This window comes from Salmo salar, chromosome 25 (assembly GCF_965601325.2).
Source record: "Salmo salar chromosome 25, fSalSal1, whole genome shotgun sequence".
In the NCBI taxonomy this organism is placed as follows: Eukaryota; Metazoa; Chordata; class Actinopteri; order Salmoniformes; family Salmonidae; genus Salmo; species Salmo salar.
Genome location: NC_138315.1, coordinates 39869488 through 39881588, shown reverse-complemented (window position 1 = coordinate 39881588; position 12101 = coordinate 39869488). Strand labels below are relative to the sequence as shown.

Sequence of the window (12101 nt, the reverse complement as noted above, 5' to 3'; positions counted from 1 at the left end):
AAACAACAAAACTGACAGCCAACACAGTCCTGTCAGGTGCAACAACAGTGACAAGAACAATTACCCACCCCACACAACGGAAACGTAGGCAACTTATGTGTGACTCCCAATCAACCACAACCCTCTACAGCTGTGCTTGATTGGAAGTCACACGGCCAAAATTAAATGAAACAATAAAACACTCACTCCCTTCTGCCACGTCCTGACCCAACTACACCCTCTACTGGTCAGGACGTGACATGTAGTGACCCTGAGTGAACAAATAACACAACAATTACATACTTACAGTGTTTCATTTATTTCATCAACTTTTTTTATTTTTTTATTTTATTTACCTTTATTTCACTAGGCAAGTCAGTTAAAAACAAATTCTGCTACTACTTATCAAAACGTAATAAGTAGTAGCAAAGTTGCTAATTACGTAAAATTGTCAGTGATGAACCCCCCAACCAACCACCATCCTTTCGTTTTTGCTTTACATAACCTTCTGTCTTATGCACCCATACCAAACGTAACATTTCTTCCTAATTTGAGAGTCTAGGATTTAAATTTACTATGTTACGTCTAGTCTATGTTACCAGGCTGTGCATGGGGAGAACAATTTCAATACGCAGGCGCAGCGAAGCATTCTGACGTATGGAAGCGATGAACTTTTCGCATTTTCTCCCTCCAGATGGAAGAACCATAACAGAGCGAAAAGGCAGCGGGACTGTGGGGAAAGACTGATGTGAAAGGAGATTTCTCGAAGGTCAAGAAGATAAACGCACTCTTGGAACAAACAACCAATGGAAGAGGTGAAAATAAGCCGTTCAAAAGCCCTTGCAATGATCCGTTTTGCAAACGTTTATTCGTTGTGAAAAGGGACATTCTGGAAACTATGAATCAAGGATAGCAGTTCAGTCACATTTAACAGCTGCATGGCTGTCCAAAGCGCAAACATGAAAGGATGACATGGAAATCAGAACAACCGACTGAAAGACCACTGCTTTCTCACGCTCATATAGATGGGAGAGACAGTGTTTGTGAACGATGTATGCTGGAGGAGAGATGAACATTAGGTAGCGTCGGTAAATATCCAAGGAAACTGGAAAGTGGACAGTAAAGAATCGCTGGTGGGGAGCTGTGAAAAGGATGGATTTTAGCGTACTACGGAATCTCATCAGTAGATACGTAAGTAGCGGATCGATAAACGCCAGTGTGTTTGCGTTACATTCCAATAACATCATCTGCAACTGGCATTATGTTACATATTTGTTACAATGTAATAATGTTGACTCGTTCAAACAGGGACGTGGGTTTTGTAGGTTTTTTTTTTCTAGTTGTTTGAGTCGGGGGTTTGTTCATGTTTGATGACAAACATGTAATCAAAGGTTTGTCACAGCTAAACTGCAGTCCATGTACGAGCTCGCGCCAGGCTCCGGTAGCCGTAACATATCATCCGGTAGCCGTTTTCGAGCTGAATGTCGAATGTGCCAGAAAGGTCCAGACGGATGCATTGGAAGAGTGTGCGGAATAGGAATACAGATCAACTTGGCTGGTCCATTTATTGTGCTTTTGAAGAACATGCTTTATAGGTTCTTGTTATTCCATTCCCAGAGGCCAGCAACAACACACCTGATCTAACTGTCTAATCAAACTGCACTTTATTTTCAATCAGGTGTGTTGGTGCAGGGCAAGAAAGAAACGCTGCAAGTCATTTCTCTCTCACTCTTACCACACACACACACACACACACACACACACACACACACACACACACACACACACACACACACACACACACACAGTGAGACATGGTAAAGAGGGTAAAAGTATTTCTAATGGCTTATGATTGACAGTTATTAGTAAGTGTTACCAAAGAGACCAACTAAAAGGGCGAGAGAAAAAGATAGATACCAAAAGAGAAAGAGGCCAACTGAATGCATTCAACTGAAATGTGTCTTCAGCATTTAACCCACCACTTCTGAATCAGAGAGGTGCGGGGCTGCCATAATCGACATCCACGTCATCGGTGCCCGGGGAACAATGGGTTAACTGCCTTTCTAGAGAGAGAGATTACTTGACACATTAGAAAGAATTTAACAAAAAACAGCGCAAACTGGAATGCTATTTGGCCCTAAACAGAGAGTACACAGTGGCAGAATACCTGAATTCTGTGAATGACCCAAAATGAAGGAAAGCTATGTACAGACTCAGTGAGCATAGCCTTGCTATTGAGAGAGGCCATCGTAGGCAGACCTGGCTCTCAAAAGAAAACCGTCTATGTGCACACTGCCCACAAAATGAGGTGGAAATTGAGCTGCACTTCCTAACCTCCTACCAAATGTATGACCATATTAGAGACACATATTTCCCTCAGATTACACAGATCCACAAAGAATTCGAAAACAAACCCGATTTGATAAACTCCCATATCTACTGGGAGAAATACCACAGTGTGCCATCACAGCAGCAAGATTTGTGACCTGTTGCCACAAGAAAAGGTCAACCAGTGAAGAACAAACACCATTGTTAATACAACCCATATGTGACCGACCGGCTCAAATCGGTCTTATGTAGCAACATTTGAAATTGTGTTTTTTACATTGTATAAAGTAGAGACTCAGGGCTACAAAATAGTGTATCATACACTACAGTTGAGGAACAATGGGAAGTAATTTTGCTTTGAAAGTTAATAAACTTGTAAACTCACTTTTGAGAAAATAGCCATAGAATGTTTTGGTACTACTTTTGGAGAGCCCTTCTTTGTCTACACCCATTCAGCATCGTTCACACCCTCTTAAGCTTTAGCCCCACCCATCTCCTTAAGGGTTGATCCGAGAGTTCTGTCCTAACAACAGCAGTCAAGCACACAAGCTAACTTGCTAGCTACTTCCAGACACAAATGAGAGAACAGCTCACTGAACATTACTCCCACTAGCAGAGCTGGTTAGGCTGTTTTGTTATCCAGAGCGTTGGTGACTGCAACTGTGTTGTCAGATTGTCCGTTCGTAAATTCAAAACGTGTCGCTCTCGGAGCGTTCAGAGCGCATACCGGACTCTCTGGCCGATGAGTAGGGTTGTTCCGTACGTTCTAACCTCACAACGGCAGTCAAACACCCAAGCTAACTGGCTAACATTGGCTAGCTTGCTAGCTACTTCCAGACACATAATGAGAGAATACCTCCCTCTGACCATTTGACTCGCCCTAGCAGAGCTGGTTAGGCTGTTTTCATGTTATCCAGAGCGTTGGTGACTGTAACTGTGCTGCTGGCAACAATTTAATTACGCTTGTTTTTGCTGACGTTTAGTAACACCGGCCATATTAAACAGTTGTTGAGCGTTCGTAAATTCATCAGTTATTCTGAGCTCTGGCACACTCAAACGAGAATGCTCTGAAATCTGAGTAGATGGCCAGACTGAATTTACGAGCGCACCAACAAATGGTTACTTGCATAGTGGAGTCTTTTGTTAAGACATGTAGCTAGCTAGCTAGCTAAACAATGAACCATAATCCCAACTCAGGATGTTACTACCCTGCATGAATCTGCAGGTAGCTAACCAACCAGGTTCAATGTTAGCTAGCTAACATTGGTCTATAGCTAGCCAAGCAAATGGCTCTTTCTGTCAAAATTTGAAATGTGTAATATCTGAAAATGTAGCTAGCAGGGCTATCTTACCCGTATACATAATTCATGGATGGATGCGTCTCCTGTTGAATGCCATGGTTGCCCTTAGTTTGAAGATGTAATCCAGAGACAGGTGTTTTCTCTATCTCCTTAGCTATCATACTCGAATTCCACTGATTTCAAAACTCGGTCCTCCAGAATGTGGAGAGCAACACTTATGCAATTTTAATACACAATAAACAATTTTTAAGCATGTTAGACAGGATTACCTAAACATACTGACCAGGTCAAATAGACAGAAGCGTGCTATATGGCAGACCAATCCAAACTCATCTCTCGGCATGTCCAGCCCACTCATTATCTCAGCCAATCATGGCTAGCGGGAAGGTTGCTCGCTTTTTCTGTGGCTGAACCTACTTGGCTCGTAATTTAACATTTTTATTCGTATTTACAGATGGCATACAAGTTTGTTAAGGCACATGAAAGTTTACATCTTCCAGAAGGTATTTCTGCCAAAAAATGTATTTTGATTTAAAAAAAAGTTTATGTTCAAATGGCTCTCCTGTGAAGTAGTGACCCGTGACATAGGCCTAGTTTCCTGAAATGGGTCACATATTTATGTTTATTTATTTTCCCTTTTGTACTTTAACTATTTACAAATCATTATCACACTGTACAGAGCCATAATGACATTTGAAATGTGTCCATTCCTTTGAAACTTGTGAGTGTAATGTTTCCTGTTAATTTTTGATTATTTATTTCACATTTGTTTATTATCTATTTCACTTGCTTTGGTAATGTAAACGTATGTTTCCCATGCCAATAGAGCTCTTTGAATTGATTTGAGAGGAGAAACGGAGAGAAAGCAGAGCAGGAAAGGGTTGTGTTGATGAGCGTCAGTTACAGTATTACCGGTCAGCGCGCTAATGTCACTGCCATTAACACAGCTGTCTATCTGCACAGACAGGAAGCAGCTGGAATATAAAGAGGAACAGAAATAGAAAGCATGCTTCTGACTTTTGTCTTAAATTACACCCTATTCCCTACATAGTGCACTGTCATTAAAAAAGGTAGTGAACAGAGTTGAAAGGTTAAAATAGTAATCAGACAGTCAAGCAGTATGTGGTGCACTATAGGGAAAAGGGTTTGGACTAGCTGTGGTCCTATAGAGAGAGGGTAACAGTACTCTGGACGTAGAGTACCATCTTTATTTCAATCTGCCTGCACGGGGAATCTCTCTAATCAATCTGCCTGCACGGGAAATCTCTCTAATCAATCTGCCTGCACGGGAAATCTCTCTAATCAATCTGCCTGCACGGGGAATCTCTCTAATCAATCTGCCTGCACGGGGAATCTCTCTAATCAATCTGCCTGCACGGGGAATCTCTCTAATCAATCTGCCTGCACGGGGAATCTCTCTAATCAATCTGCCTGCACGGGGAATCTCTCTAATCAATCTGCCTGCACGGGGAATCTCTCTCATCAATCTGCCTGCACGGGAAATCTCTCTAATCAATCTGCCTGCACGGGGAATCTCTCTAATCAATCTGCCTGCACGGGGAATCTCTCTCATCAATCTGCCTGCACGGGGAATCTCTCTAATCAATCTGCCTGCACGGGAAATCTCTCTAATCAATCTGCCTGCACGGGGAATCTCTCTAATCAATCTGCCTGCACGGGGAATCTCTCTAATCAATCTGCCTGCACGGGGAATCTCTCTAATCAATCTGCCTGCACGGGGAATCTCTCTAATCAATCTGCCTGCACGGGGAATCTCTCTAATCAATCTGCCTGCACGGGGAATCTCTCTAATCAATCTGCCTGCACGGGGAATCTCTCTAATCAATCTGCCTGCACGGGGAATCTCTATAATTGTCTTGTAGGATGTGTATATCTTTCTCTGTCTGCCTCTCTCGGGTTCTGACTCAGTCTCTGAAACCTGTTAGGTTGTAGTGATCTACAGAAAGAGGAGGCAACCTTGGTCCTCCTGGACAAGCTGTGTGTGTTTCTGTGTGTAGATAGGTGCTTGACTGATGCCCTGCTGGATATAATGTCAGGGGAAATCAGATTCATTATCGAGAGGATTAGAGGAGGCCACTCAGATCACATCTCATCCCTCCCTCCCCATTCATCTCTGTATCACCATGGCAACATGAAGTTGAAGTGGCCATGCACTCTTTCCTATATCAGCGTGATCTTCTAGGCTACAGGTATGCACTTCAGGCAGGTGTTGAAAGGTGGGCTAGAGGTGTTTACTCTGTCTTGATGACTTCTTCATGTTGTTCTAGTGTTGTTATGGACTTATGTGCTCAGCTACTGCCACTGCCCATCTAAGGTGCTCCTGGGAATCCTGTGTCTTATCTGTGGTGGCTAATTTCTGCATTACCAAATGAGGAGACTTACAAACTTCACACACCAGTCAGAGTTATACTTAAAACTACATCTTTAATAATTAAGATGCTTTTGCAATAGCACTTGACCTTCAATGATGCACTATCTCTAATGAACCATTGAAAAAGTGATTACACAAAAGTACAAAGATCTTTTATACCCAAGATCCACCACTCTCAATGTACATGACGAACAACAGATCGTAGGAACAGTTCACAAAGGTTAAGTTTTGTATGAAATATATCTATAAAACATAGCAGGCAGCAACTGCTGTATCAACAGTGTTCATTGTATAGACCAGTATCTGGTCCTCCTACCCCAAATTGGAACCGTCTCTCCCTGGTACGGTATAGAACAGAACCATTAGCTCATCCAATGGCATAAATCAATTGACAACTCTAGATACTCCCATCTCAAGTAAACCCCCTCTTGACCCCACTCCTGGACAAGCTCACTGGGGGGAGTGAACCTCTAGGTCATACAGTATCCCAGGATAAGTGCAAGATCTAAGAGAGGACATACAATGGTCCCAGACACTGCCATACACCTTCCCCCAATGCCAAAGGAGGGAGTGACTTGTGCACAGACATTGTGGAGACAAGTAATTGGTTCCCCATTAATCACGCCATCCCTTCACATGGTTTAACAGATACATTCACATATCACAAGTATCTCACATAAGCATATTATGCAAATAAAACATCTTAATTATCTATGTTACCCAACTAATTCTGATTCATCCGCCACATATCATAGGGGTGTGCAGCATCCAGCTGGATGTGTCTCTTAGCAAATTCACACAGACCTCAAAGCAGCATTATGTCACATCATCACATGACTGTGTATGCGGTGCACTGCAGTAGCGGTGCGTGAGTACAATCAATGGGGAAGTCCCCCACCCCCCAAAAAAGCCATATTACAATGTATGCGTTGTGATAATTGTGTTGTTTTCTCTATAACCTGTTAGTTAATATGCCTTGTGACCGTGTTATATAAGGCCTAACGGCAGAGACAATAAGGAGACAGAATGAATTCCACCACACCTTTGTTGTATCACACAATAAGATACCAACCTCTGTCTAGTGAAGTCTACAAATCATATTGCATGTACAGTAACAGACAGTTACATGACCTACAGCATGGTCAAGCAAGTTAATATTTTGGGACCACTAAACAATTATTGATTTAAAACCACAGAGAGTTACCACAAGTCACAAAGAAAACAGGAGCTGCCTCCACTATTCCAGCAACATTTCAACATTTCAACATCAAATCACCTCAGCTTAGTCTAATACAATGACAATTAAAAGATACCAAAAAAATGTGGTCCAATCAACGTCAGCTAAATATGTGGCTGTCCATGGTTGTGATTTCAGTGTGTGTGCACAAGTAGAAAAACATGTTGACTCACCCGACTTGTAGAGAAACACCAATACCATACTCATCTCTTTCCTGTTGAAGAAACAGTCTATCACTTTTATTTTTGTTGTCCTAGGCTACGTGGCTAAAATGTTTACTCGCTAGCCTAACTTCCATTCATGGGCAACGTTAGCTAGTTAACATTAGCCTTCTACATCTAGCTACATATTGAACTTCCATCCTCTCAGGCCAGGGGAACAACAATGTATGAATTAATGGTTGGATCAGAATCGCTGTTATAATCATTGGCCAATATGGAGAATTAAGTGAAACCACAAGTCCAAATCCCTATCTCTATCCATGGCTAATTTAGGAAAGGGACAATTTTGGCTAGCTAGCCACCGGAGGACAACAACACAACGAGATCAAACAATTCAAGTTTTTCTGTCAATGACGTATGTTCTCAATGAGTTTGATAGGAGTCACTCCAAGTCCAAGCTGGCTTCCTTTGACACTTATTTTTTGGTGCGTCAGGACCATTCACAGTTGAGCTCGCTCAGTTTAGCTCAACGCTGATTGGCCCATTTAAAAAATATATTTTTTTATCAAGGGAAGCCAAATGCTCGCCACCGTGGTGGGAATGGATGCTTGACGGTGGTGGGAATGAATGCTTGACGGTGGTGGGAATGGATGCTTGACGGTGGTGGGAATGAATGCTTGATGGTGGTGGGAATGAATGCTTGACGGTGGTGGGAATGGATGCTTGACGGTGGTGGGAATGAATGCTTGACGGTGGTGGGAATGGATGATTGACGGTGGTGGGAATGGATGATTGACGGTGGTGGGAATGGATGCTTGACGGTGGTGGGAATGGATGCTTGACGGTGGTGGGAATGAATGCTTGACGGTGGTGGGAATGAATGCTTGACGGTGGTGGGAATGGATGCTTGACGGTGGTGGGAATGGATGATTGACGGTGGTGGGAATGGATGATTGACGGTGGTGGGAATGGATGCTTGACGGTGGTGGGAATGGATGCTTGACGGTGGTGGGAATGGATGATTGACGGTGGTGGGAATGAATGCTTGACGGTGGTGGGAATGGATGCTTGACGGTGGTGGGAATGGATGATTGACTGTGTGTGAAAGTGATTGTTTGAGTTGATGTCACTAAATGTGTGTAATGCTGTGTGTCATGGGCCTCTTTTTGCATGTGTGTTAGTGTGTGTCTAAGTGCATGTTAGCGTGTGTTGTGTGTGTGTGTGTTAGTGTCTAAGTGTTGTGTGTGTGTTAGCGTGTGTTGTGTGTGTTAGTGTGTGTGTAAGTGTCTAAGTGCGTGTTATAGTGTGTTGTGTGTGTGTGTAAGTGTTGTGTGTGTGTGTTGTGTGTGTTAGCATGTGTTGTGTGTGTGTTAGTGTCTAAGTGTTGTGTGTGTGTGTGTGTGTTGTGTGTTTTAGCGTTTGTGTTGTGTGTGTTAGTGTGTGTGTAAGTGTCTAAGTGCGTGTTAGCGTGTGTAATGTGTGTATGTGTAAGTGTCTAAGTGCGTGTTATAGTGTGTGTGTGTGTGTGTGTGTGTGTAAGTGTCTAAGTGTGTGTTATAGTGTGTTGTGTGTGTGTGTGTGTGTAAGTGTCTAAGTGCGTGTTATAGTGTGTGTGTGTGTAAGTGTCTAAGTGCGTGTTATAGTGTGTTGTGGTGTGTGTGTGTAAGTGTCTAAGTGCGTGTTATAGTGTGTTGTGTGTGTGTGTAAGTGTCTAAGTGCGTGTTATAGTGTGTGTGTGTGTGTGTAAGTGTCTAAGTGCGTGTTATAGTGTGTTGAGTGTGTGTGTAAGTGTCTAAGTGCGTGTTATAGTGTGTTGTGTGTGTGTGTGTAAGTGTCTAAGTGCGTGTTATAGTGTGTTGTGTGTGTGTGTAAGTGTCTAAGTGCGTGTTATAGTGTGTGTGTGTGTGTGTGTAAGTGTCTAAGTGCGTGTTATAGTGTGTGTGTGTGTAAGTGTCTAAGTGCGTGTTATAGTGTGTGTGTGTGTAAGTGTCTAAGTGCGTGTTATAGTGTGTTGTGTGTGTGTGTAAGTGTCTAAGTGCGTGTTATAGTGTGTTGTGTGTGTGTGTGTAAGTGTCTAAGTGCGTGTTATAGTGTGTGTGTGTGTGTAAGTGTCTAAGTGCGTGTTATAGTGTGTGTGTGTGTAAGTGTCTAAGTGCGTGTTATAGTGTGTGTGTGTGTGTGTGTGTAAGTGTCTAAGTGCGTGTTATAGTGTGTTGTGTGTGTGTGTAAGTGTCTAAGTGCGTGTTATAGTGTGTGTGTGTGTAAGTGTCTAAGTGCGTGTTATAGTGTGTGTGTGTGTGTGTGTAAGTGTCTAAGTGCGTGTTATAGTGTGTTGTGTGTGTGTGTGTAAGTGTCTAAGTGCGTGTTATAGTGTGTTGTGTGTGTGTGTGTGTAAGTGTCTAAGTGCGTGTTATAGTGTGTGTGTGTAAGTGTCTAAGTGCGTGTTATAGTGTGTTGTGTGTGTGTGTAAGTGTCTAAGTGCGTGTTATAGTGTGTGTGTGTAAGTGTCTAAGTGCGTGTTATAGTGTGTTGTGTGTGTGTGTAAGTGTCTAAGTGCGTGTTATAGTGTGTGTGTGTGTAAGTGTCTAAGTGCGTGTTATAGTGTGTTGTGTGTGTGTGTAAGTGTCTAAGTGCGTGTTATAGTGTGTGTGTGTGTGTGAAGTGTCTAAGTGCGTGTTATAGTGTGTTGTGTGTGTGTGTAAGTGTCTAAGTGCGTGTTATAGTGTGTTGTGTGTGTGTGTAAGTGTCTAAGTGCGTGTTATAGTGTGTGTGTGTGTGTGTAAGTGTCTAAGTGCGTGTTATAGTGTGTTGTGTGTGTGTGTAAGTGTCTAAGTGCGTGTTATAGTGGTGTGTGTGTGTGTAAGTGTCTAAGTGCGTGTTATAGTGTGTTGTGTGTGTGTGTAAGTGTCTAAGTGTGTGTTATAGTGTGTGTGTGTGTAAGTGTCTAAGTGCGTGTTATAGTGTGTTGTGTGTGTGTGTGAGTGTCTAAGTGCGTGTTATAGTGTGTGTGTGTGTGTGTAAGTGTCTAAGTGCGTGTTATAGTGTGTTGTGTGTGTGTGTAAGTGTCTAAGTGCGTGTTATAGTGTGTGTTTGTGTAAGTGTCTAAGTGCGTGTTATAGTGTGTTGTGTGTGTGTGTAAGTGTCTAAGTGCGTGTTATAGTGTGTTGTGTGTAAGTGTCTAAGTGCGTGTTATAGTGTGTTGTGTGTGTGTGAGTGTCTAAGTGCGTGTTATAGTGTGTGTGTGTGTGTGTAAGTGTCTAAGTGCGTGTTATAGTGTGTTGTGTGTGTGTGTGTAAGTGTCTAAGTGCGTGTTATAGTGTGTTGTGTGTGTGTGTGTAAGTGTCTAAGTGCGTGTTATAGTGTGTTGTGTGTGTGTCTAAGTGCGTGTTATAGTGTGTGTGTGTGTGTGTGTAAGTGTCTAAGTGCGTGTTATAGTGTGTGTGTGTGTGTGTAAGTGTCTAAGTGCGTGTTATAGTGTGTTGTGTGTGTGTGTAAGTGTCTAAGTGCGTGTTATAGTGTGTTGTGTGTGTGTGTAAGTGTCTAAGTGCGTGTTATAGTGTGTTGTGTGTGTGTGTGTAAGTGTCTAAGTGCGTGTTATAGTGTGTGTGTGTGTAAGTGTCTAAGTGCGTGTTATAGTGTGTGTGTGTGTAAGTGTCTAAGTGCGTGTTATAGTGTGTTGTGTGTGTGTGTAAGTGTCTAAGTGCGTGTTATAGTGTGTGTGTGTGTGTGTAAGTGTCTAAGTGCGTGTTATAGTGTGTGTGTGTGTGTAAGTGTCTAAGTGCGTGTTATAGTGTGTGTGTGTAAGTGTCTAAGTGCGTGTTATAGTGTGTGTGTGTGTGTGTAGTGTCTAAGTGCGTGTTATAGTGTGTGTGTGTGTAAGTGTCTAAGTGCGTGTTATAGTGTGTTGTGTGTGTGTGTAAGTGTCTAAGTGCGTGTTATAGTGTGTGTGTGTGTAAGTGTCTAAGTGCGTGTTATAGTGTGTTGTGTGTGTGTAAGTGTCTAAGTGCGTGTTATAGTGTGTGTGTGTGTAAGTGTCTAAGTGCGTGTTATAGTGTGTGTGTGTGTAAGTGTCTAAGTGCGTGTTATAGTGTGTTGTGTGTGTGTGTAAGTGTCTAAGTGCGTGTTATAGTGTGTGTGTGTGTAAGTGTCTAAGTGCGTGTTATAGTGTGTTGTGTGTGTGTGTAAGTGTCTAAGTGCGTGTTATAGTGTGTTGTGTGTGTGTGTAAGTGTCTAAGTGCGTGTTATAGTGTGTTGTGTGTGTGTGTAAGTGTCTAAGTGCGTGTTATAGTGTGTGTGTGTGTAAGTGTCTAAGTGCGTGTTATAGTGTGTTGTGTGTGTGTGTAAGTGTCTAAGTGCGTGTTATAGTGTGTGTGTGTGTGTGTAAGTGTCTAAGTGCGTGTTATAGTGTGTGTGTGTGTGTGTGTGTAAGTGTCTAAGTGCGTGTTATAGTGTGTTGTGTGTGTGTGTAAGTGTCTAAGTGCGTGTTATAGTGTGTTGTGTGTGTGTAAGTGTCTAAGTGCGTGTTATAGTGTGTGTGTGTGTGTGTAAGTGTCTAAGTGCGTGTTATAGTGTGTGTGTGTGTGTGTAAGTGTCTAAGTGCGTGTTATAGTGTGTTGTGTGTGTGTGTAAGTGTCTAAGTGCGTGTTATAGTGTGTGTGTGTGTAAGTGTCTAAGTGCGTGTTATAGTGTGTTGTGTGTGTGTG

The 12101-nt window shown here is 42.6% G+C and overlaps 1 protein-coding gene across 5 annotated transcripts in view; it reads left to right on the top strand.

The window, feature by feature from the left end:
• The first annotated feature begins 624 nt into the window (after positions 1-624).
• LOC106595097 (phospholipid-transporting ATPase IH) overlaps positions 625-12101 on the top strand; it is a 115859-nt gene continuing 104382 nt past the window's right edge. For 3 of the 5 annotated variants that reach the window (XM_082969147.1, XM_082969148.1, XM_082969150.1), the window contains exon 1: positions 626-1170. In XM_082969147.1, the coding sequence (XP_082825273.1) occupies positions 1132-1170 (39 nt within the window). In that variant the 5' untranslated portion in view covers positions 626-1131. Of the gene's footprint in view, positions 1171-12101 lie in introns of all 5 variants that reach the window. The other 2 variants (XM_082969146.1, XM_082969149.1) reach the window with 1 other exon arrangement.